The 24,077-nt window shown below is 43.2% G+C and overlaps 1 protein-coding gene across 2 annotated transcripts in view; it reads right to left on the bottom strand.

Moving 5' to 3' along the window:
* The window catches only part of PDZD2 (PDZ domain containing 2), a 276,820-nt gene that overhangs the window by 85,699 nt on the left and 167,044 nt on the right, over positions 1 to 24,077 (bottom strand). The window contains exons 3-5 of one of the 2 annotated variants that reach the window (XM_029941041.1): positions 14,583 to 15,084; positions 4,425 to 4,567; positions 1,389 to 1,521 (exon numbers count right to left, since the gene is read on the bottom strand). In XM_029941041.1, coding sequence (XP_029796901.1) covers positions 1,389 to 1,521; positions 4,425 to 4,567; positions 14,583 to 15,084 — 778 coding nt within the window. Of the gene's footprint in view, positions 1 to 1,388; positions 1,522 to 4,424; positions 4,568 to 14,582; positions 15,085 to 24,077 lie in introns of those variants that run through there. The other variant, XM_029941043.1, reaches the window with a different exon arrangement.

A 24,077-nucleotide genomic window follows, 5' to 3' on the forward strand; every position in this document is an offset into this window, starting at 1 on the left:
AGAAGTCAGCATAGAAGTAAAGGTCCGGCGGCCATGGCATAACGCTTGTGCAGAAATCCCTGCGTTCTTGAGCCATCGACCGTGAGGAGACATGCAGGCCTCCCTGTGGTATCTCTGGGAGGGGAGGAGGGCCCCTGTGGATGGAGACTGTCTCAACTCTTGCCTCCAGGGCCTCGAGCCAACCCTTCCTCCCAAGTCTGTGCCAGGCTCTGTGTTCTTGTTGGAAGCCTGGCACAGACTTGGGATTAAGGGATTGGGGTGAAAGGTGTGAAAAGAGGAAAACAGATTTTTCAGATAGTTCAAAATATTCTAATTATTAAATACTCCCCAAATAGGCAACAGACCTTGCAATCTAAGAGGGAAAATACAGAAAAGCCTGTGGATGTGAGGTGCAAAACATAACAGGGATGACAAGGAAAGAAGGAGCCGTGTTGGCAAGAGCGTCCTGCTGCAAAGGGCCCAGGAAGGGGTGGCTTCTCACCCCTGCTTAGGAACTACCACCAGGAAGCCCAGGCTCTGCTGCACTAGCTCCTAGTCCTGGGGGCTCTTTCCTGTCTTATCAACAGCAGATGGGACAAGCAAGCAAGGGGCAGAAGCAAGAGGGTTCAGGTCCTCCTCTATTTGGTCACACAGCTGTGGAGGCTTTATCCAGGGTGCCAAGACACCAGGGGACAAGCAGATGCTAGGGCCCCAGGACATCAGTGCTATTTTAACACACTCCAGGGATGGGGATACAAGAAACACCAGCCTGAGCCCTTATGAAAAGGAGGTGGCAGCCAGAGGGAGGGGACAGACAGACACTGGCTGTGCATTAAGGGCCCAGGTCGAGACTGTCAGAGCATCCGGGCCTCTGCAAGATGGGCACCAGCTGTGGGAGCTCGGCCTCACCATCTCATTGGGAAACCTGAGGATGGAGGGGAGGATGGTGACTAGACAGACAGGATTCACAGGCTTCCTGCAGCACCAACGCTCTGTGAGGCCACGAGCCAGAACCAGGGCCTGCGGTCTGCCTGTGACTAGCCCTGAACCCTTCTTCCTTCAGAACCGGGAAATGCACGGCTCCACACCGCTCTTTCAGCCCTGCCATCCAGGGGCTTCCAGGTTTCTTCTTCAGTTTCTCCTTCGGGGGACAGACTATGCTCTCCACCTTGAATTTCTGCCCACCCTACCATTCTTCCCTTTTCCCTAGTCTGATGACTGCTTTTCTATCTACTATTTCAGCTAAAGGCTGCCCTCAGGGGCTTGCGCTATAAAAATCACAGCTATTTAAATGGCCCAGGTAAGTGTGCGAGTCTGTGTTGAGTGTGTGTGCGCAGGATGGGGAGGGCTCAAATCCAAATTCACCACCATCATTAAAAATAGATATAAAAAATAACCAAACTACGTACCTTGCTGGCTACCACCAGCTGAACCATTCCAGTGGCTGAGCGCAGAATAGCCACAGCTTCCTCATGGGAGAGACCCACCAATAAGTGACCATTGATTACCAGCAGCTCGTCTCCTAAGGACAGTCTGCCATCCCTGAGGAAATGGAGATGGGAAAAAAATCCCGTGTCAAGATATTCTGGTCTCGCGAAGGGGTATTTTCCTGGAGCTGGGAAGGGGCATGAACGGCAAGGTTAAAATCAGGCTGAGGAAAGAGAAGAGATGGCCAGTGATAGTTTGGAATGGGATTTAACCTTTGGTCCAGCTGGGTCCCCTGATGCTCATTTAGGGAAGCTCTGTGATTTCAAGCGGTTGCCTAGTAGTAGGCAAGTTCTTAAGTCACTACCATATCCTGCAGCAGCTTTAATGAAATGCCTCCCATCCATAGGGAGACAATGATAGAGGAACCAAGACCCCATGGTTTTTGGATAGTTAAGTCATTCTGATCTCAATCCTACCTGCCATCATGCCCTTACAACTGAGTTCTGAGCTGAGTCACTGAAGTTAGCCCACCAAAACAAAGGTATCTTAAGCTTGACCAAAAGCCTTCTCTAACCTGCTGCCCTCTTTCTTTCCAGGTGATGTGCCTCCCGCCCCAAAACAAAGAATTATAGGACCTTGAAGATGAGGTCTCTCAGTGCTCTTTCCATCCTACAGCCAAGCTTCATCAGCAGAAGGATGAATACAAAAGCAAACAAACAGAATGACCAGTTTACTGCTATTGCAGGTATCAGACCCGGTCTTCAAATGTGTTCTGTTTCTTTACTTCCTCTAAAGTAAATTACAGCTAACCCACAGCTCCCTTCCCATTGGGCTGGCAAGAGACTCAAGGGTGGCTCAGGGGTCTCTCATGGCTCCCTGTGCCGGAGCACTGCATGGGTCAGGGTGGGTCAGCAGTTTTGTGGGTTCCACTTGAACCTCCAGTGGTCTTGCCTCCCATGATCCCAAAGGAGGATTTTCATCTCCATTGCTAAATATGGGATAGGAAATCTGGTGAGGCAGATGCACCTGAAGCCTAGGACTCCACCATCCCTTCTGAAGGCTTTCCATCAACACCGAGGGAGCTGCTGTGGGACCTGTGCATGCCCCCAATATTCCCAGATTCACCAACTTTCTCTCCAATGTTTCCACTCTCCCCACCTTGCTTTCCTTCAGTGAATCAACCAGCTTCCTTCACCCTGATCTCCCTCACCAATTTCTTTCTCTTAATCCTCTAGGGCATGCATCCTAATCTTTTCTAGGAATTTAGGCTTTAACAGAAGACAGGAGGCACCAGAGACTTCTGACAGCCTCTGCTTTCTGTCCTTCAAAAAGCCCTAAAGCACAGAAATACTAAGAAGCCTTCTAGCTGCTTGTAATGGAAAGAGAAGGGGACTAGGAAATCCACAGAGAACAGCCTGGAAACTCAAGGAGGTGTGTGGCTGGGCCACCAAGGTGAACAGGGATCAGAAGACAAAGGAACACAAAACTCTGACCACTGACCTTGAATTTATTCAAAACATCCCTACCCACATCCCTTTTCTTATTTCCCTCTTCAATTCCATCTCCCTCATCTCCCTGTTATTAACTAGAATGCCCCACATGTGAATTATGTCCTCCAGAAACAGAGAGAGAGAAGAGACAAAACACATAAAACTCAGGGTTCAGGGTGAAGAGAAAATGGTGACACCCACTAGAAACAGCTCACACAGAAAACAGAAAAGAACAGCTCTTCATAAGTTTATCTCTGGGCACAGGAATTTTCTAATTGCCAACCTTCCAAAGACAAGCTAAAACCTGAGGCCTAGCATTAATTGGAAACAGCTCTCTGATGGGAATTCCTCAAGGCATACCTCATTTGGGAAATATAGTGATGCTCTTCTGGATAAAAACTTGGGGCTTAATCCTTCCCTAATGACTGCTGCCCAGACCACGGATGAGTGCAGTTAACTTTATCTGTAGTTATTAACATCTTATTCTCTAGTTACAAGACCAGAACTGGGACATGACGCACTTTGCTAGTTCATACTCTGGTCTTCTCCTTGGCTTTCCATTCTCTACCTCTGGCTCTTCCAACTCCACTCCATGAGATGTGTTTTTCAGGCCTCTCTCGGTCTGGGGCAGGCTAACTCCACTCTGGTTTGCCCTATGCCCCTTATAACTGGGAAACCTGAATGAAACAACAAAGTCTCAAATAGGTTTCCCTCCCTCATCAGTGGACCTCTACCTCTACTCACCTGCTGTATAAATGCAGGCATGCAATGCGTGCACACACCCCGAAGCGCCTTGCAAATAGGAGATACGCTATGTACACGAAAACAACCAGCTAGCACGGCGAAAACATGCTTTATATTTTGGGACAGCTACCTCCTTCTAACTCCAAATGGACTTCTTCTTTGTAGACGCTCTGCCTAAGCACTGTCCTTCTTCCCACTTAAAACAATAGTTCAGACTGAAAAAGATTTCGAAGTTTGAACTGTTCAAGATCATTGCTAAATATGGGGTAGGAGAAAAGGAGAAAAACTCACATTTCCCTTTTACCAATCCACATCTGCATGATGCATGATACACGTGTGTGTAGACTCCTGAGAGCCCCGACACAGCACGTGCACTGCAGTCACGTTTAAAATCAGTCATTCCCCCCAGTCATCAGCCACCATCTTACAGGGTTAAGATGTCAGGAAAGTAGGGTTCTATTGCCTGGTGTAGTCTCAGTAGGTGACCACATATGACCAGGATCCCAAAGGCAGTGTAAGTAAGTCACTTGAAACTCAAAACAGACTAGAAAGAAACCCAATCTCTCCATGATCTGGAGGAGGCTAAGGTATCTCCAGCAATTAGCCACTTCCTGTGCCCAGGGGTGTGTTAGATTGGAACTGCTCCTGCCTGATTTTCCTCCAAGCTTCTGCAGGATAAACTGTAATTATGAGGGCATTGACCAAATGGAAGAGTCCTAGCCCCCGGAGGCAGGGAAGGGAGAGGATGAGGAGTCAGAGAAGGGGGAACAGTTATCTAGTCACCTGTGAGCGGCACCTCCTTCCTTCACTTGAGTGACAACGACAGCGTGAGGTGAGCGCTTTGATCCTCGGCCTCCACTAACCTGAATTCCCAGCCCATCCGACTCTTTAAGCAGCTCCATCTTCCATATCCGGCCAACTTCCTCCTTGGAAGAAAAAGTGAGCACACTGTGAAGTATACGGACAGACACATGGCATTGACCCAGGAGATTGGAGCTGAGAGGTCAGGCCAAGTAGCCTTCACCTGTCAACAGGTGCAGCAGATTGCCACAGAAGGAAAAGCTCCATGCGCTAAATCAAAGTCGCCAGCTGCCAGTCCCGTCCAAGAGAACATTCTATGATGATGGAAATGTTCTCTATTTGCACGATCCAACACAGAGTCACTAACCACAGGTGGCTATTGAATGCTTGACTAGTGGCAACTGGGATGTTACATTTTTCATTTCATTTAGCTCACATTGAATTAAATAGTTACCTGTGGCTAGTGGCTAGAGTACTGGACAATGGTGATTATTGACTTTCCTGACCAGGATTATGTTAAGTAAAGCTTCTTCTGCCTGAAACCCAGATAGTACTGTGTGTGTAAACACTGGGTTCCGTTTATTTACCTACAGCTACTAATCAATAAAGGAAGATGAAAGGAAGACAAAGGTCTGGGAGGCTTCAACTAATTTGACCCCAGCTCTGCCGCTTAATAATTATAAAAGCCACCTTATGCCTAAAACCCTCAGCTTCCTTGCCTCTGACGTGGGGATAATTATTAATACTTTCAAGTTTGTCATTCGAATTAAACGAGATATCTATGGAAGCAGCGGTGTTTCTGACATCTAGTAGAGATGTAATAAATGTTGATTGGTATCCATATATTAACTTACATCGGCACACAGAGATGTTAAGACCATCATACTGTAATGTGCCCAGCAGTACTGTAATAGTGTTGCATGGTCACAGACGGCAGTTACGCTCATGGTGAGCATACAACCATGGCTGTGTTGTACCCCTGAAACTAAGGTAACATTGTGTGTCACCTGTACTTCAATTAAAAAAAATACTCATGTTGAACTGAATCTCAAACTTCCTCAGAACATATAAGTCAGATATTTGGTAAGAGAAACCAAAACAGAAAATTAATTGATGAATTTATTATTGGCTTCTCTAGACATGGGTCTGTATGCTTTTTAAATATATTAAAATAAAACATGCTTTAATCCTTATAAAAAATCTATCTTTTTAAAAAAACTAGTCATGTCTATAAATCCTCTAGATTACTGGTAGCTTTTATACTTTGGTTAATTCTCCTCTTGACTCCCTATTTTATTCTGAGGATGCAAACATATACCTAATACAAAATGTTTGAGTTCCCTCAGATACTTAGTTGTTCAGAGAAATGAAAGGAAAACCTTTCAAAGTGATTTCCTTTGGGGGTTTTACTTTAGGCTCACTCCTGTAAGTTCCTCTTATCTCTAGGTATGTGGCTATGGATCATAATGCATTCCTCAACATATATATATGTGTGTGTGTGTATATATATATATATATATATATATATATATATATAGCCATGTCCTTTCCTTATTCATCATGAGGGTCCAATGGAACCATGACAGTCCGATATAAACAAAGCTATCCTCCCCCTAGAAATAGGCAACCTTCCCATTTAAGCTGCTTGCAAAAGAGAAAGAATGTGAAGCATTCAGAAAACCTGAAATACACAGTCAGAAACTAAAATGAAATTTTATGCAATAGTAAAAAAAAACAGATGTTAAATGGTCACTGATGTGCAGCAATAGGAATGTCTGGGGAAATTATTAACAGACAGAGACCTGTTGGATCCTGTACTTTTGCTAGCACAGCACTACTCAGCGGGGCTCCACTGCAGCAACATGCGTGGTGCCAACGGTCTCCTTCATCTGCTGACCACAGACAAACGAGGTCTGTCTGGCCAAATGTAACTTCAGAAGTCACTGGCTTACCACAGTAGTTCATGAACTTGTCAACAATCCCTATATCATTCAATCATTTCACTTTGGACTCCTTGGTTCTTGGTGTGTTGCCTCTGACCTCTGGAACACCTTTCTCTCCTCTCCATTCAGAAACAGCCTCCTTGGCCTCCCAACTCTCTCACAGCTCCACTATGTCCAAGACGCCATCCTTGAGAATCAGTGTTACTTATGGGGTGGGAGCTTCTGACGCTTCCAGTACATGAGGCCCTGTGGCCTGGCAGGTAGCCCCAAAGGGAACAAATTCACAGACGTGCTAATTGGCTGTGGTCCCAGCTTGCTGGGCATCCCAAACTAGTACATGGGTCAGCCTGATGGGTGCCTTCCTGGGCCTAACAAAGTAGCTGAGAAACTAGAGCAGAAGGGTGGCTTGACTTGATTTTTCCAAGGAAGATATGTCAGAGTTATTAGGGTCTTGAAAATATGGGTCAGTGCTCCTCCCTCTCCCAGTCCAGAAAAGCCATGAAATCCTTTCCCCAAAGCAACAGGGACCATTATGAGAGTCTAGAAATAAGTAAACCTATTTTGCTTTAGCTCAAATTAATAAAAACGGATCCATGCCATTATTAGTTACACCGTCACTTGCCCCGTCCTACCATCCTTTTGTTAAACAGAACCTGTTAAGTGTGGTTCACAGATGGTATGATGATACTAGATACACAGTCCTTTCTTGTTTTTAAGTGCTTTTAGAAGTGGAACTCAGCAGGGGCGCCTGGGTGGCTCAGTCAGTTAAGTGACCTACTTCGGCTCAGGTCATGGTCTCACGGTTTGTGAGTTCGAGCCCTGCATCAGGCTCTGTGCTGCTGACAGCTAAGAGCCTGGGGCTTGCTTGGGATTCTGTGTCTCCTTCTCTCTTGGCCCCTCCCTCCCTCTCTCACACAAATAAACAAACATTAAAAATTTTTTTTAAAAAAGAAGTAGGACTTGTGACAAGAAACATGCAAAACTATGACCATGGACAAAGAATAATGACCTAACATATACTCTTGACCAAAGAGCTAATGACAATTTTCTTTTTTTTTTTTTTTATTTTTTGACAGTTTTCAGTAAGAGCACTCACATGCCCACTCCATTCCCCTGCACAATATACCCACACATAATTAAAGGCAAAATAATGCAAACATCTAATAAATTTGGCTTCAGGGGACAGGAATGACCAATCTGTAATGCAGCCCCCGATGATACAGTGAAGAAACAGATTTTCTTCTTTTTCACTTTTATGCAATCAATACTATTGAGTCTTTGCTCCATACCTGAAAGTAGGAACTATAAGAAGGGGCAGGTGGGGAATTCAGAGAAATCAGTGCAAGTTTTCTTGCCCTGGAATTTTTTGATCATCTAATGAGCAGTTCAAAGATACACAAAGGAAGACACAAACAGGAAGAGGCAGATGTTATCACTCTCAATTGTTCAACAGTCAGTATAAATCTAGTTGCCTACAGTTGAGAGCAGTGTTTAGCTACAAATAAAATCAGTGTTTGAAGTTTATGAGGTTAAAGCTGGCACTGACCGAAAATCAACAGGCCAACTTCAATAGAATATGAAGTAGATTTCCAACTGCGTCCCTGTGATTCGGCTTGGGTATGTAATATACACTTCGGTATGGTCGAAACAGGGCTCTCCCTCCCTCTCCCTCCTGGCTTTCCCACCTCCACGGGAAAAGCATCGTTTATGTCGGCTAAAGAGGATAGGCAAACTCAAAGCTCAGAAGGTGGCTTTGATTCCTCCTTCTATTTCCTATAGCCAAACCATGAGTGAGATCTGTAGGCTCTACTTGTAAAACACACCCATGTCCATCTACTGCTCCTCCCTGCCCCCACTCCAGTCAAGACCACCAGCATCTCTGGCGTGGGTGATCACAGTAGTCTCCAGTTTGGTCTCCCTTTTTATTCTTCACGCCCTACAATACCCTATTCTTCATCATGGTGCACTCAGCTTAAACTTTCCACTGCTCCCTAGTGGACCCAGACTGAGGTCCAAATCTTTGAGATGGCAAACACAAACCTCTCTACCTAGTCCTGCCCACAATCCCAAATCATACCCCCTCCCCATCACTCACTGTGCTTCAGTCTCTCCGTCCCTGAGCACCCAATCACTCCTGCCTAGGGCGGTCACATGTGCTGGTCCCTCCCTGAAATCTTCTGTCCCTAGAGTTTGCACGGCTGCCCTTTCCGAACACTCAGGCTTTGGCTCAAATATTGCATCTGTAATACGGCCTTCACTGATACCAACTTCAGTAAACTCCCCACCAGGACACTGCCCAGTCATTTTTCACTTCACGCTTTATTTCATCTATAGTGCCTGTTGTCACCATCTAACATTCTGATTCATCTACTTGCTTATTCATTCCTTGTGGCCCCTTATTTGTGATAAGTACCATGGGACAGGAACCCTGTCTCTCATTTATCAGTAGGTTCTCCAGCAACTAGAACAGTGCCTGGCACATAACAATAGTGTATAAATGCCATAGAAATAATAAATATAGGATGTTTATACACTCATCTTATGGTTTTTCAGAAGTTATTGAGACTGATGTTAAGAGGCTTACCCAGACCTATGCTTGCCAATGTTCAGTTTGTGAACACCCAATCCAGTTGGAGAGATGACTGAGTTCTGAAACAGATCCTGTCTAGACAGATGGCTCAAGCCTTTGCTTCCTTGTGCATTGGCTTAAAGGGCAACGAGACTATCGGCCTGTTGAGAAAAAGCCAAACCATGCAAGATTGGATGCTGTGGACTTTGGTATTAATGTTGAAGTGCTACCCTTCCCTATTAAAACACCAATTACTGTGTGAGCTCATACATGCATCTCCTCACAGAGGCCAAAAACCAGGATTTACTTACAAAACAGAGGTGGTACATTAAAGGGAGCTGTCTCGGCAGCATTTAAATGACCTCATCTTCTGCTGGAACCAAAAATAATATTTCACAACAGCATCTTTTCCCCAAATGTGAGAAGAAACATCATCCAACTAGAATTTTACTGCAGTAAGTGGTCTGGCTCTAGTTGCAAACATAGATTCTGAGGCTGTTTGCTTATCCCTTCTTATTTAGAATGATCAGTAAGAAATGTTGTGTGATGTGTCAGAGTTGAAGTTCCTGAGTTAGCAGGCCCAAACGCTCAGTTTATAGGTGAGAAAATGGAAGCTCAGAGAATGAACATGGCAGCCTGAAGGCCACAGAGTTGGAAGGAAGAACTAGGGCTGGAACCTGGGGTCCCATCTCTCAGGCCTGGAGCTCTTTTTAAAAAATATTCATTTTTGAGAGAGAGAGAAAGCACGCACAGGCACATGAGTCGGGGAGGGGCAGAGAGAGAGAGGGGGGCAGAGGATCTGAAGCAAGCTCTGTGCTGACAGCAGAGAGTTTGATGCCAAGTTTGAACTCATGAACCACAAGATCATGACCTGAGCCAAAGTCAGATGCTTAATCAACTGAGCCACCCAAGTGCTCCTCAGGCCTGAAGCTCTTGGGTGCTTTCATTAATAAAGGGGCACAGAGCACCTGAGGGTGCAAGGCACTGAGCCGGGACACAAAGACAAATAAGGCCCTTGCCCTTAAAGTCAACTGGGGACACAAGAAGCCCCATGGCAATTGGAATATGTGGGATTCATGCATTGATCAAGATAAGGAGGGGATACTGCAGGAGCCCAAAGAGGAGATGCTTAAAGATGGCACAGTTGGCGGGGGTCGGGGGCACTCACAGAAGCCTCCTAGAGAAGTGTGTCCCCCAGAAAAAGAAGAAGCTAAGCTATATGGGGGAGGGGAGAAGAAACAGGATGGCGAGAGCAGCAGCTGCAAAGCCTCACAGGAGATAGTGTAGTCTTTTGGAAAAAGATGTGGCTAATTCTGTCTAAACTGGGGGAAGAAAGCAGTAAGAGATGAAGGCAGTGAAAGGCCTCGTGTGCTTTGCCAAGCTAAGGTGTTCAGATAGTACTCTGAGGGTAAAATGGACCTGCCCAAAGGACTGCAGTGTGTGTGACCTGCACATGCATGATTGATGGAGTCTCTTTAGAAAGGTCCCTCTGCTTGCTGTGAGGACAGCGGATGACAGTGGATGGTGGGATGGGTAGCAGACTACTGTGACCACCTGCATGGAAAGTGAAAGCAGCCTGCCCTAGACCTACAGCTGTGGGAGTGGGAGTGGAAGAGAGAAGTGGGGTGAGGAGGGAGACCCTGCAGGGAGCCAGAGCTGATAGGACTTGGCTATCAACTAGACACGGGGAAGGAAGAGGCCAGTATTTCAGTTGACTCTAGGGTGCCAACTGTCCCAGTTTCCTGGCATGAAGGCATTTCTCAGGACGTGGAACTATCAGCACAAAGTCACGGAAAGTTCTAGACAAACTAGGTAAGTAATTGCTAGCTGAATTTCAGGTTTCTGGCTTGGGCAACTTTGAGGGTGATGGGACCTGGAACATTGGTGCCAGCTGGGTGCCATGGGAAAATGGTGCATCGATATGAAATATCTAAGATGGAGACCTACTACTGGTAGGTGTTGGAAGGCTTGGGTAGGAGACTCACGAGAGAAGTAAAGGAGCAGACATGAACTTAGGAGACATTCCCACATAGAAGGATAGAAGTTTACCCAGCTTCTTATTAAAATAGAATTCTCCTCATGCTATCTCTGCTTGATACAAACATAAAACTACCCAGGAGATGTCCTGGATGTGATTTTCCTTCTCAGTTTCCTTTTCCTGCAGATTCAGACCTGGGGCAGCCTACCTGAGGCCTCTGCACCCCACTTGCACTGAACCACTCAGCCTTCCCGAAGTCTCTGCAGAAGGTCTAGGGAAGAGTTCAGATACTGTATAGGGCGAACTACAAGTGTTATGGTGAGACCACAAATGGACCCACAGACACACATCTACAACGAAACTTGCCTGGGTGGCAAATGGTAGGATTCTTTTTCTCACTAGTATGTGACTAAGTTGTATTTATTTTTGCCATGCTGCAAAAATACACATCTGTACTAAATGGGTTTGCAAGAACTGTTCTCTTGGATGAATAATGATCTTCACTAGACAGGGAGTAAGGAACTCTGAACTCATTTCTAAAACTGCTTATCTATCTCCTAGGAGACCCTAAGGTTTTAGACAATGGGCCCAACTTTTATAATGTAAAAAATTCATCTGTTTGTATATGTATTATTATGTGTTAATATTTTATAGAAACATGGTTTTTTTTTAAAAAGGAGATATTAGAGGAAATGTTTCCTATAGTTCTGTTAAAGGAAAAGAGGACATAAAAACAAAGATTGAAGACTTATTTTATAAAAGTCTGTGAAAAAGAAGCATCTCACAAATAAAATGGTCTGAATGATTATAAAGCTTTTCTGTAATTTATTAGGTTTTTGTAGACTTCTATTAAATCATTAATAAGGAAGAAATGGAACAATGCTGACATGTTTAATCTCCTATTATTCAAATGGAAGGAAATTTTTTGCCCCAAGGGCTTAAGAGGTAAATGCCTAATTTTTGTTTTTCTGGAAATTCCATTTTAGCATGACCTTGGGCTCATCCTGGAGTAAAATTAAAAATCGGCTCAGCCCAAGAAACTACACCACCTTCTGTGACGTTCTACCGGTTCCAATCTGAATGTTGAGGAAGCAGTGAAGATCTACTTCTTGCCGACTCTATCAGTCCTGAGTAAATGCACTGAATAATGATGTTTCTTGGTTTCAAAAGGGGGCTAAAAGATATTCATGCCTGAAAGGGTATATGATCTATTCCAACTGTCTAAGATGTAAAGTATAACCCAGGGTCTACACTTAGTTGACAGAATATGGACAGTTGTTAAAAATGCAAGTCCAGATGGCAGATCTCTCATTTCTATGGGCATGTAGCTTAAAAAAAGTCCCAAAGGCAATAGATTTAGGTTTGGTTTTTTATCATCGTTTCATTTATATCTTCTTTGACATTTGACCTTGAGTGCAAAAACCAGGCAGAAGAAGTCTGATATGCCTCGTCTTCAAATAGTCTAATCCAGAAGTTCACTTTGATGTTATTGCCTTTAGTTAAGATTAGTAGAGACGGGTCTGGGTGGCTCAAAGTGAGTTAAGCATCTGACTTGGGCTCAGGTCATGATCTCGTGGTTCGTGGGTTTGAGCCCTGCATCAGGCTCTGTGCTGACAGCTTAGAACCTGGAGCCTGCTTCAGGTTCTGTATCTTCCTCTCTCTCTGCACATCCCCACCTCCCCCTGCTCTTTCTCTGTCTCTCTCCCTTATAAACAGACAAACATTAAAAAAAATTAGCAGAGATGAGTAGCTTTTTAAAAGTTTAGTGGGTCATTTCCAAATTATTTCCAGCGTGTCCTAGGCCAAATGAAAGCCTGTTCTTTGGAATGTATATGAGATTCAATCTCTTTTGCTAACTTAAACCTTCAAAATTATTAAAATAATACCAACACTCCCTAACTTACTCATCTTAGGCTTTCTGTGTATTCATAACGTAATCAGTAGGAGAAAAAGTTACATCCAAATATAGTACTCATCAGGAAAAACAAATTATAATCTTTGTATTGTCCTTAATTTTGGGGGGGTCCACATTATAATCTTTTTATTGCCCCTAATTCTTTTTTGAGGAGGACCATAAAGTTGGTAGAAAATCATTGCTAGAGACATTACTTTTCTCTTCTATCTACAAATCATGCCTCCTCTGGGTAAGGCTTTATAAAGATCACCCAGATACTCAAATGAAGGAACATGGTTCCTTGAAAGAGGGGTTTTTGTGGTTTTTTTAAAAAATAAAATTTTTAAATATTTATTTACTTTTTTGAGAGACAGACAGAGCATGAGCAGAGGAAAGCAGAGAGAGAGAGGAAGACAAAGAATCCAAAGCAGGCTTCAGTCTCTGAGCTGTCAGCCCAGACTCCGACGTGGGGCTCAAACTCACAAACTGCGAGATCATGACCTGAGCTGAAGTCAGCCACTTAACTGACTGAGCCACCCAGGAACCCTGAGAAAGGGGTTATTTTGATTCCTCTAATCCCATTATACAGATTGGCTTTGATTGCAGAAATGTGCATGAAATAGCCCTACTAGAAATTACACTCACTCCCAGGGTACCATTTCAGCAGCATGCAAAGCTGAACTTGATGCTTATCCTTCCAACTTTCTCTTTCATCCTTAAAGGGTATCTCCTAGAGGGACTCAGGAGAAACCAATCAGAAACAGCATAGTAAGTTACTGCTTTTTTAGGAACCCACAAGAATATCTGCCACGAGAATTCTTGGAAGGAACATGCTTACCCTAAAGAAATGTAATTTTTAAAAAATGTTTTATTTATTTTTGAGAGAGAGAGAGAGCGAGAGAGAGAGAGTGTGTGAGCAGGGGAGGGTCAGAGAGAGAGAGACACACAGAATCCGGAGACAGGCTCCAGGCTCTGAGCTAGATGTCAGCACAGAGCCAGACACAGGGCTTGAACCCACGAACTGTGAGATCATGACCTGAGCTGAAGCCGGATGCTTAACCGACTGAGCCACCCAGGTGCCTCAAGAAATGTAATTTCATGAGAGAATGTTGGGTACAATGAAGGAGACAATTTGAGGCGAGAAGGGTACCTGTTACCATTCAGAATATACCACATCTGCTTTGCCTTTAGGGGTAACTGACCCTGACCATCACAGCTGGATATCATAGTATCAGAGATTTCTGTGGAAATTTCTCAACTTCACTGGAATTTGGCAATGTAATAACACAAACCCATAAAAATATGATGGGTTTTGAAGTGTTAAAAATAAAAGCAGATGTTTCCCTGAGTGTTGAACATCCTTCCTGTGTAATACTGAGGACCAAAAGCTTGAATGTTTATGCTATCAACTGCCACCAGGAATTCTTGGCCTCACAGTGGCAATTCCACTGGTGACAGTAGTGATAAATAATGATGCAGTTCAAGTACTTTATCTGGGCCTCAGATGACTCAAATTATATACCACAGAAGGCTTGAATTTTCCACTTAGGATCACTCAACTAGCTCTTTATTTAAGTAGGATAAAATGACTTGGATTTTGTTGTTGTTGTTATTGTTATGTCCTCTGATCATTTATCTTACTGAATGTGTTGGCTTCTAAATACAAGGCCATCTTAGATAGATTTTCTAAGTCTTAAAAGCAATTTCAACAATACTTCTTTTGAAATTCAAGTTCTATAATCAAATGAAAGCTTACCCGTGCCAGGCAGTCACTTGACTGGAAGTCTGTCTTCCCAGATTTTGAGAAGCGACGTTGGTCATTGCTTGTAGGTAGAGCAGCATCTGTCTTTGGAATTCTAGGCTCTGTCCCGCTGTCTACTTCTGACCCATCTAGATGGGATCCAGCCAGCTCCTTGAGAGACTCTGGGCCATTTTCTAGCTCAAAAGCATGACCGTTGCCGAGTTCAGGGTCTGGGCCGTTGTCCAGCTCAGAGATGGGGTCATTGTCCAGCTCACCGCCAGTATTGCTCTTGGGTTCCTCAGTGGCTTTGTGGGTAGAAGGCCTGGAAATGACCCCAAACTTTCTTGCTCTTTTTCCCTTTTTCACAGTTTGGTCACCCAGCTCCAAGGTTGGGGTCTCTCCTGGTTCAGAGCTGTTGCTGCTGCTGCCGTTATATGGAGAGTGGACTTTGTGCTTGAAGCGGCGCAGCATGATCAGGTAGATGAAGCCGCCATTCCAGCACTGCTCAGCCAGGTAGCTGCAACACACACAGAAACGCCGGGTGAGACCCTCGGAGCCTCCTCGGCCAGCGCCTCGGGCAGACGTGCTCGGCAGCACACGCTGAACCCGTGTGGTTAACGGGCCTGGTGGAGCGATGCAGGCACTGGGCTTCCTCAAGTGGCTCAATGCTCAATTCGTTCTTTTAATTTACATAATTGTGGATGCTAAAAATAGCCCCCAAGCAAACTAGAATCCCCACAAAGTAGAAATTACTAATGAAAAAACCTTAGAGTAGGTAATTAGAAATGGATTTTTCTATTCACAGAGCCAGTCCTTACATATGATTACAAAAACAATAGTTCCTCATTCCCTCAACAATTTCTTGCATCAGAATTAGGCTGGCCTCCCATTTATATAGTTTAAAAAAACAAATTTAAATTAAAAAAATTTTTTTTAACACTTTATTCGTTTTGAGAGACAGCAAGACAGAACACTAGTGGGGTAAGGGTAGAGAGGGAGACACACAATGTGAAGCAGGCTCTAGGCTCTGAGCTGTTAGCACAGAGCCTGACGCTGGGCTCGAACATGTGAACTGCGAGATCAGGCCCTGAGCTGAAGTCCGACACTTAACTGACTGAGCCACCCAGGCACCCCACAAACTTACTTTTTAAAAAGTAAACTCTATGCCCAACATGGGGCTTGGACTCACAACCCAGATATTAAGAGCGGCATGCTCTACTGAGCCACCCAGGTGCCTCCCATTCATATAGTTTTGATGTCTTTACTCTGCAAGTTCCCAGGGTAAAGAATAGATAAAATAAACCGAGAGAAATGGAAAGTTCTGCTCTTAGGATCAAAATATTGACTGAAAACAAGAACCACTGCCTCGCAGCATACAGAGAAAGAAGATACTAGGCTGGGGGGACAGGGGTGTCGGCTGGAAGACACAACTGATAATACGCACTGCCAAGTGTGTGCTGCATTAAATGAGCATCAAGTTCACTTCTTGATAATGGTTCTAGTTTGGGTTGTTCCTGGAGCACAAGGAGTGTCATTTTCAGTCTGGATGTCACTTTAAGAGGAATCCCAATGAAAACCCTGTAGACCTGGGGTGACTAGGACACAGAAAGCTGTTGGAAACTATGTCAACCAGGAAAAGTTAGAGGGGAGAGGGATGCCTTGCTTGAAGAGGGCAGAGGCCAGGCTCAGTTGCGTTTCATGTACTTGAGGAGAGCCAACCCTTAGAAGCAGGAAATAACATAGATGAGATAATGCATGTGAAGCCTGACACACAATAACTACTCCAGATCTTAAGGAATAACAATAGATAGAACATCAAATAAGATAAGTAATTAGTGGCGTTCAGGACCATTAAAGCTTTAGCAAAGAAAACACACTTGCTCAAAGTCAGGAAACCAGCCTGGGCTGGACCCCCTGTCATGCCACCCAAGATAAGGAAGCACAAACCCCAGATGAACCCAGGGAAATGCCTTCACCACTGGAATCTGCCACATTCTACACATCGCCCGGTCACAAGCAAAGAATGTCAACCACCAAATCTTTAATGCGTTGGACTGCTTCTAGTGTTCATGTGCCCACAAAGACAAGGCCTGGGGCTCTAATGCCCACATCCTCAATAAATGAAAAACAGAACTTTTTCAAGTATACCAGGCTCTTCCTCCAGGCTTGAAGCTCAGAGCTGAGAGCTGAGACAGTCAGTATACAGGAAGGGGTCAAGTCCATAAGGAGAGGTGACCAGTTGTGTTTGAAATGTACTAAATTCTGGGACATAGGTACATATTACCCATACCTAAAGGTCAGGTTAATGCAATGACAATGCCTGCCAGTCTCAATGAAGAACAGAATAATCCTGAATGTTTGTCATGGAGTAGAGGGAACAAGAGAGACGGGTCCTTAAATGACCACCAAAGCTGATAAAAACTTTCTTTGATCCTGGGCTATAAAACATGGTAGTGAATTTATGCATAAAAACCAGGTAGATAAAAAGTACCATATAGACCTCAGGTTGTTCTGTAAAATACAAAGTGATGAAGAGGTGAAAAGAGCAGTCTACTAGAGTCTAGAAAATGAAAATTAAACTTGATTCTCAGCCCAATTTTTCTATAATGTTTAGATTTCATTTTTTGAATTGTGTATTTTTTTCACACTGGAAAAATTTGTTTTAAAGGTATAAAATCTTCATAGTAGTTATTAGCTAGGCTGTAAGGGTTTCTGTGAGCAAATCACTACTATTAACAGAAGACATATGCCAGATGTTATGAAAAACAGCAGAGGGTAGTATAAACAGGATCAGGGAAATTCAGACACTCAAGTCTTCATTCTGGCTTTGGCCGACCATGTAGAACAATGGTAATTATATCAAATTTCCATCAACCCATGAATGGATACAAAATGTAGTATATCCCTATAGCAGAATACTATTTGGCAATAACAAGAATGAAGTACATGCCATAACTTAAGTGAAGCTTGAGAACATTATGGTAGGGGAAAAATGCCAGATCACAAAAGGCCATATGTCATTCCATTAATAGGACACGTCCGGAATGGGCAAATCCATAGGGACAGGAAGTGGTTTACTGGTTGCCAGGAGCGAGAGGAAGGGAGAATTAGGACTGCTAAACAGGTACAGAGTTTTAGGGATGATGGAAATGTTCTCAAATTAGGCACTAGTGATGGTTGCACAACAGCGTGAATACACTCACTGAATTGTATACTTTAAAATAGTGAACTTTCTGTTACATGAATTCAGTCAAAATTTTAAAAAATAATGGCAAATATAAGAATTCTGGCCAAGTTTTGAATCGCTTTTTTTTTTTTTTTTTTTTTTTTTAAAGTAGGCTTGATGCTGGAGCCCGGAGCAGAGCTTGAACTCACAACTCTGAGATCAAGACCTGAACTGAGATTGAAAGTTGGATACTTAGCCAACTGAGCCACCCAGGTGCCCCAGAGTTACTTCTTAGAGTAGGTGCTCCTTAAGAACACCCTTCACAGAAGAAGAAACTGAGGCTCAGAAATATTAAATTAATATGTCCAGGTTCACCTAAAGGTCAAGTGCTGGACTGAGGCCCTCCTACTTCTGAAACCCATGCTATGTCCACGGTGCAACTGTGCTGTCTCAATCAGTTTCCTCATCTGTAACACGAGGGTGTTAAAATGGGTCATCTCCAAATTGCTTTCACATGTTAACAACTGTGAATGCTAGTTTCTTGGGAAGACTTCTAGGGATTAAAGGTGCAGACCATCCCAAAAGTACTGATCCAGTGCCAAGGACAAAACAGGACCCTGGAAAAATAAACATTCCTTTTATGTCCATGGTGTCCTAGGTCTCTTGGACATTAACCATCAACCTGGAAAAGATATCACCTGGAGAGGCATTCCTTTTGGGATTCTATCTTTCATATTAAACTCTGAACAATTTAATGGGTTCTGTACAGAAATCTTCTTTTCAGTACCAAAAAGCCTGGCACATTGAGGCAGAGTATAGGATCTGGGAAATCTCTACTCTCACAGAAGCTCCAAGAATCTTGGAAGGTTTTGTGACTGAGATTATTTTATTCTTTCTGCAGGGTCCATGCTCAACAAAATTACAAAGCAAGGGTTTATCTTTAGTTTGGCATCATCTCCCCATCCTTTCCTGACTTCCTGGCAATAAATAAGCCTCTGACACCTTCAGGGAACTGTATGACAGGTTATTTTATTCCTTCCTGGACACTGAATCTTCTAAGGTCATCCCGAAGACAAAGTGTAAAGAATGAACTATGGACACTACAGCAAGTTGGTGAGAAAGACTTTTAGGTCGGGGGAAGTTTTCTTAGAGTTCTTCCAATCACCTTATAGATAATACCTCCACATTCCCTGTCCATCTGTACTGAAGTGACTTACTGAACTTTTCCAGCACCTTTCTAGCTAATTCATATGTCCAAATCCCTTTTTCTGTTCAAAAGGATTCCTACCCACCATTAGAATCTTTAAACTTCAAAGTTATTCTTTGAGAAAGAAGAAATGGAATGTACTCCTGGTCTGGAAAAATAGGTCTCCTTTTCAATTACAGGTGAAATTAATCTTTTAGAAGCTTCTCTACCATAGAATTATTGTTTGGTTTCTTCCTCAAATTTGAAACTTTCCTCTGGCATGTAATATTTTTAACTAATTTATTTCATTTTGACCATCCGAGGACTTAAGATAAATGAGGAAAGACCAGCATATCCAGAAATGAAGTTCTAAATTCTAGCCTAGAACCCTCTCTGTGGAATGCGCTGAGGTTCCTCAGTTCGTTTGGCCTTTGCAAACATGTTTTGTAACTTAATCCCTCTACTTCCCTTTTCCCTCAAAAAGTACTTAAAAAAAAAAAAGCTTTGAGAACCTCTTGTGTTTCTTGATGCTCTAGAACTCTGGCATCTGGGTTCTCCAGGGATGGGAGGCCCAGGGAGGCCTGGCAGGTGAGGTTGGGTGCTAGGAAAAGCTAGAGGGATGGATCTGCCTGGGGTTTAAAGAACAAGGACAGGGAGGCAGGAAATGAGAAGACCGTAGGTGTTGGAAGGCCAAGGACACACATTATTTATCCATGTCCTAATTCTATCAGAAGAAGGCATGAGGCAGCTATACAGTTCTGATACTCTAGAATGTTTTGCCTGTCTTGGGAAGGAGCAATATCTCCAAATGCCTTTGAAAATCATCTCAGGAATTTGGCCATCAATTACTAATGCCTAGTAGGTAGTGTGAACCCACAGAGGGGAGCTGCCAGGCACATCCATTGGTGTATACATATGTGTAATTCAGAGTAACTTGGATCGCCACCGCCCCCCCCCCCCGCCCCAGGTGGCCTGCACCACAATGCCACAAAACATTGTATAAGTTCATCTGAGTAAGTTGGGCCCCCAGTATAGACAGTAGGGAAAAAAGATGTTTATAGAGGAGTTCCTATGTCCAGGTAGGAGTTTTACACAATAGGACTAACTGCTATAACCACCCTGTGTAACACACAAGACGAACGGAGATGGACTGTTCTTGTCCATGATTGCCTCTTGCCTAAGAAGTAAGGGGAGGCTAAGAAGTTGTTTGTGGTCCTTTGAAAACCTGCTAAGCCTAATTAATCCAGAGGGCGGTCTGAGGTTGTAAATCTGTAGGTTCCCAGAGAAGAACGGGTTGAGAGGAAGTGTTTAATATACACAGAGTAATTTCCCAGCGAAGTCTTGGCTGGGAAACAGAGGGAGGCAAGTTCAAACAGCTCCATGAGAGGGGGTGGGAAGATGACAAACATCTCCCGGAGTCATTTAGGAACAAGATTCCCCACGGGCAGTCTCTCTCAAGTGCTGCCTCCCAGCTACCTTGAATGTTGGGCTTCGTTCTCCCAGATTCTACACCCCTCCTTAAAATGAGGAGACGTTCTTTGGGGATGCTGCAAAATTGAATTTTGGAGCTGAATTTTGTGCTGAAAAGAGTAACTGATATCCTTGTGTGCTCCTACAGCCATTTCTGAAAATAAATCCATCCACTTCTTCACTGGGACAGTGAGAGAGAAAGTTAGCCCTAATTAGATGAAGAAAGATGGGGCTCAGGCACCAATAAGACTTTGAAAATGGGCCAGAGTCTCAGCTTAGAGTATAAATGAATAGAACACCACATTCCAACTGCTGGGTGAGGGAGGTGACTGATAAAGCCACGCTTAGCTGAATTCTGCTTCAGTTTCTGTGTCTCCCTCTCTCTCTCTGCCCCTCCCCTGATCACACTGTCTCTGTCTCTCAAAAATAAGTAAATGGTTAAAAAAAAAAAACAAAAAAAAAAACATGAAAAAAAAAGAGCTGGGGGTCAGCAATTCTTTCCTCTTCTTCCTCATCTGGAGTCAAGAATGGAGAATATAAATACATGAATATGTTCTCTTATTATAAAATCTGTATTTATTTTTATCATACAACTTGGATTGGGAAACAAGTTGATATTGCAGAATCAGGGTAAATATTTATTTAAGAATTTTTTTTCTGACCTATGATAAAATGTTAGCCATTCAAATCCAATTCAAATGATCAGCTACCAAAACTTGCTACCACCACAAAGCTTAGCAGAGAAATTTAAGTCATATCCATGGATCCAAAGATCCATGTTGCTCTGAAGGGAATTGGGGCAAATATGCTGATACTCTGGCTATTTCTATGAATAATAATCTGTCTTCCATCTTTGACCTGCGAGTCTCATGCTTTCTGCTGGCATTCATGAAACTAGGCAGGCCCACTTGGTTAGCTTACTAGTAGAGAAAAATTGTAGTCCTTGGCATATAGCAAGATAATACACAGAGTAACTCAGTTTATAATTGGTTCTGCTCCCCAGCACTGAACTAATAAAAGGAGCTTAATGATATATTTCTCTTAATACCAGCAACTAAAACATGAAAATAAATACTCATCTTATATAAACCAATACTGAATCTTTTAGGGCATATCAAACAGAGGTGAAGTTATACTGAGGGGAATAAGAAAGAAGGTGGGTGTTCTACCATCTGATTCTACAAACACTGATTGAATTCAGTGTGTCAGCTTCAAAGCGAGAAACTGCATTTGTGTTCATCCATGTTAAGCGTACTCGCTTCTGCCCTATCCCTACTTGAATTCCATTTCCTGCAACCATTGGCTGTGATATCAGTTTCTGTATGGAAGCAAGGCTGATTCTTTTTCTGTTTCCTGCCAAGATAGCTTCTGGATGCAAAGGGGTGGGGGTAGCAGAGCCGCTGCAGAAAAACACTGGACCAAAAGCAGCTAAATCATATGATTAATGGAAAAAAATTGTTCTGATTTCCATATGATAAGGTATCATTGATTTTCATATTTATCTTAAAAATGCACATCTCAAACTAACAAGCATGATTTATATAGCCTCTACACTAGGATTCACTACACTAGGATTACACTACATTTTCAACTCCAGTACAGCTTAATAGAAAGGAAGCAGAGTTGTGGTTTTTTCTAACATATAGCAACAGGTTGACATGAAGTTCCAGATTTGCTCAAAGGTTTTCATGCACCTCATTTCTGCCTAAATCAACAAAAAGTGGTTTTTTTAAGCAATCATATACCTTTTGAAAATAGAAATTCAGAAGCTAAATTAAGAAGAAAATGCCTGATCAATGATGAGAACTGACCTAATAAAACATACTACAGAGATACTGGCCCTTAAAAGAGAACTTCCAGGCTTCTATTTGTGACTGATTGCATTTCTTTATTAAATTACTGTGACTAACGTTAGGAGATCAACCTGCAACCTCTACAGAATCAAATCAAAACTCCAGCCACGTAGCTTCGCTAAGTCATCCTGATGATGTTGGTCATTTTCTCCCGGGGACAGAAGGAATGCTGGGAAAGTCAGTCTTTGCTGTACATGAATGAGTCCATATCACCTCATGAGTGGAGTGACAAGCTCAGACAATGTACATGGGAACTCATATCACTTTTTTCCTTATGACACAATGCTGGGTTTTTGTTTATAAAATGACTAGTTGCTCATTACAAATTCATTTATTCACTCACTATTCATTCAGCAAATAGTTCTATGACAAGCGCTGGTCGGTAATGGGGGGTACGGCAGTGAACAAAATGATTCCTGTCTTTGTGGGGCTTACTATCTAGGAGGGGGAGACAGGTAACAAACAACAAACCTGCTAAAATAAGCATCCAACTATATCATATGTTAGGAGGTGAGACGTGTTATGGAAAACAGAAGACACTGGACAGGATAAAGGGGGTCAGGCATGCCAGGAGTTGCAAGAGCTGGGCTGACATATTAAATGCTGTGCCTGAAGTGACCCCACTGGGAAGAGCACACTGAGCAAAGACTTGAAGAAGATGAAAGGGTTGGCCATGCTGCTGCCTGGGAGAAAAGTGCTCCAGACTGAGGGAGGGGCCAGTGCAGAGTGGTGAGTTGGAAGCGTGCCCGGTGTGTTTGAGGGAAAGGACTGAGAAGAGGGGCAAGCGAGGAGAATAATAGGAGATGAGGTAACAAGGACTGATTTATGGAGGGCTGTCTAAGCGCAGTCAAGACTTTAGTGCAAAATGGGGGGCTATTTAGCTTGGAGCAGAGGAGTAACGTGATATGTACTATGTCTTAAAAGGATCCCCTTTGTTTTTTTGTTCAGCATGGACTGTGGTGGGGGCAAGAGCAGAAGGATGGAGACCAGATGGAAGATCGTCTTTAGAAATTTTAGCAAGAGATAAGCTGGCTCAGTATAGAGGAGCCATGGTGATGGTAAGAAATGGCCAGAATCATGATCAATTTTGATGGCAGAGTCAGTAGTCCGTGCTTTCGGATGTGACATAGGTGTGAGAAAGTGAGAGCTCAAGCGTTTGGCTTTAGCAACTAGAAAGGTGGAGTTCTCATCACCTGAGCTGGTAGAATAGCCTTTTGGGTTTGGGGCTCTCTGACCTACTCTGAATGCACACATCTATTTTGGAGTTTGGTTCTGGATGCGTTGAGCTTGAGATGACCATGTGGGCAGCTAACTATCTAAGTCTGGATTTTGGAGCCGAGGACTAGTCTGGAGACAGAAAACTTGGGAGGTGCAAGAATATTAATGGTATTTTAAGACCCCTAAAGATAAATTCCTTTGGGTTGATTTTCTGGCCCAAAGTTCTTGCTTGTCAAGAGCATATTTAAGGGTTTCATATTTAATTCTAATCTTTCCTCGTGAAAGGGGGTAGCAATTCAGAATTCCAGCGGTAGTGTCTTAGAGACTGTTTGTTCCTAAATATTGTCACTTTTTAATCTTTGTCAGCCTGATAGTCAAAAGCTACCTCACGTCATAATTTGCAAATCAGTGATGACTAGTGAGGTCAAAATTCTTATTAGTCATTTACCCTCTTTGAAAACTGCTTTTTTAAATCCTCTGTTTGTGAAGATCTTCATCTTTGTACCCTCCTACATTAGCATGGTGGCTGTCACATAAAAGCACCATAATAAAAATGAGGGGTCAATGACAGGATCCCTTCTATTAAAAAAATAATTAAAAAATGACTATTGAGATAT

This window comes from Suricata suricatta, chromosome 6 (assembly GCF_006229205.1).
Source record: "Suricata suricatta isolate VVHF042 chromosome 6, meerkat_22Aug2017_6uvM2_HiC, whole genome shotgun sequence".
NCBI classification, from domain to species: Eukaryota; Metazoa; Chordata; class Mammalia; order Carnivora; family Herpestidae; genus Suricata; species Suricata suricatta.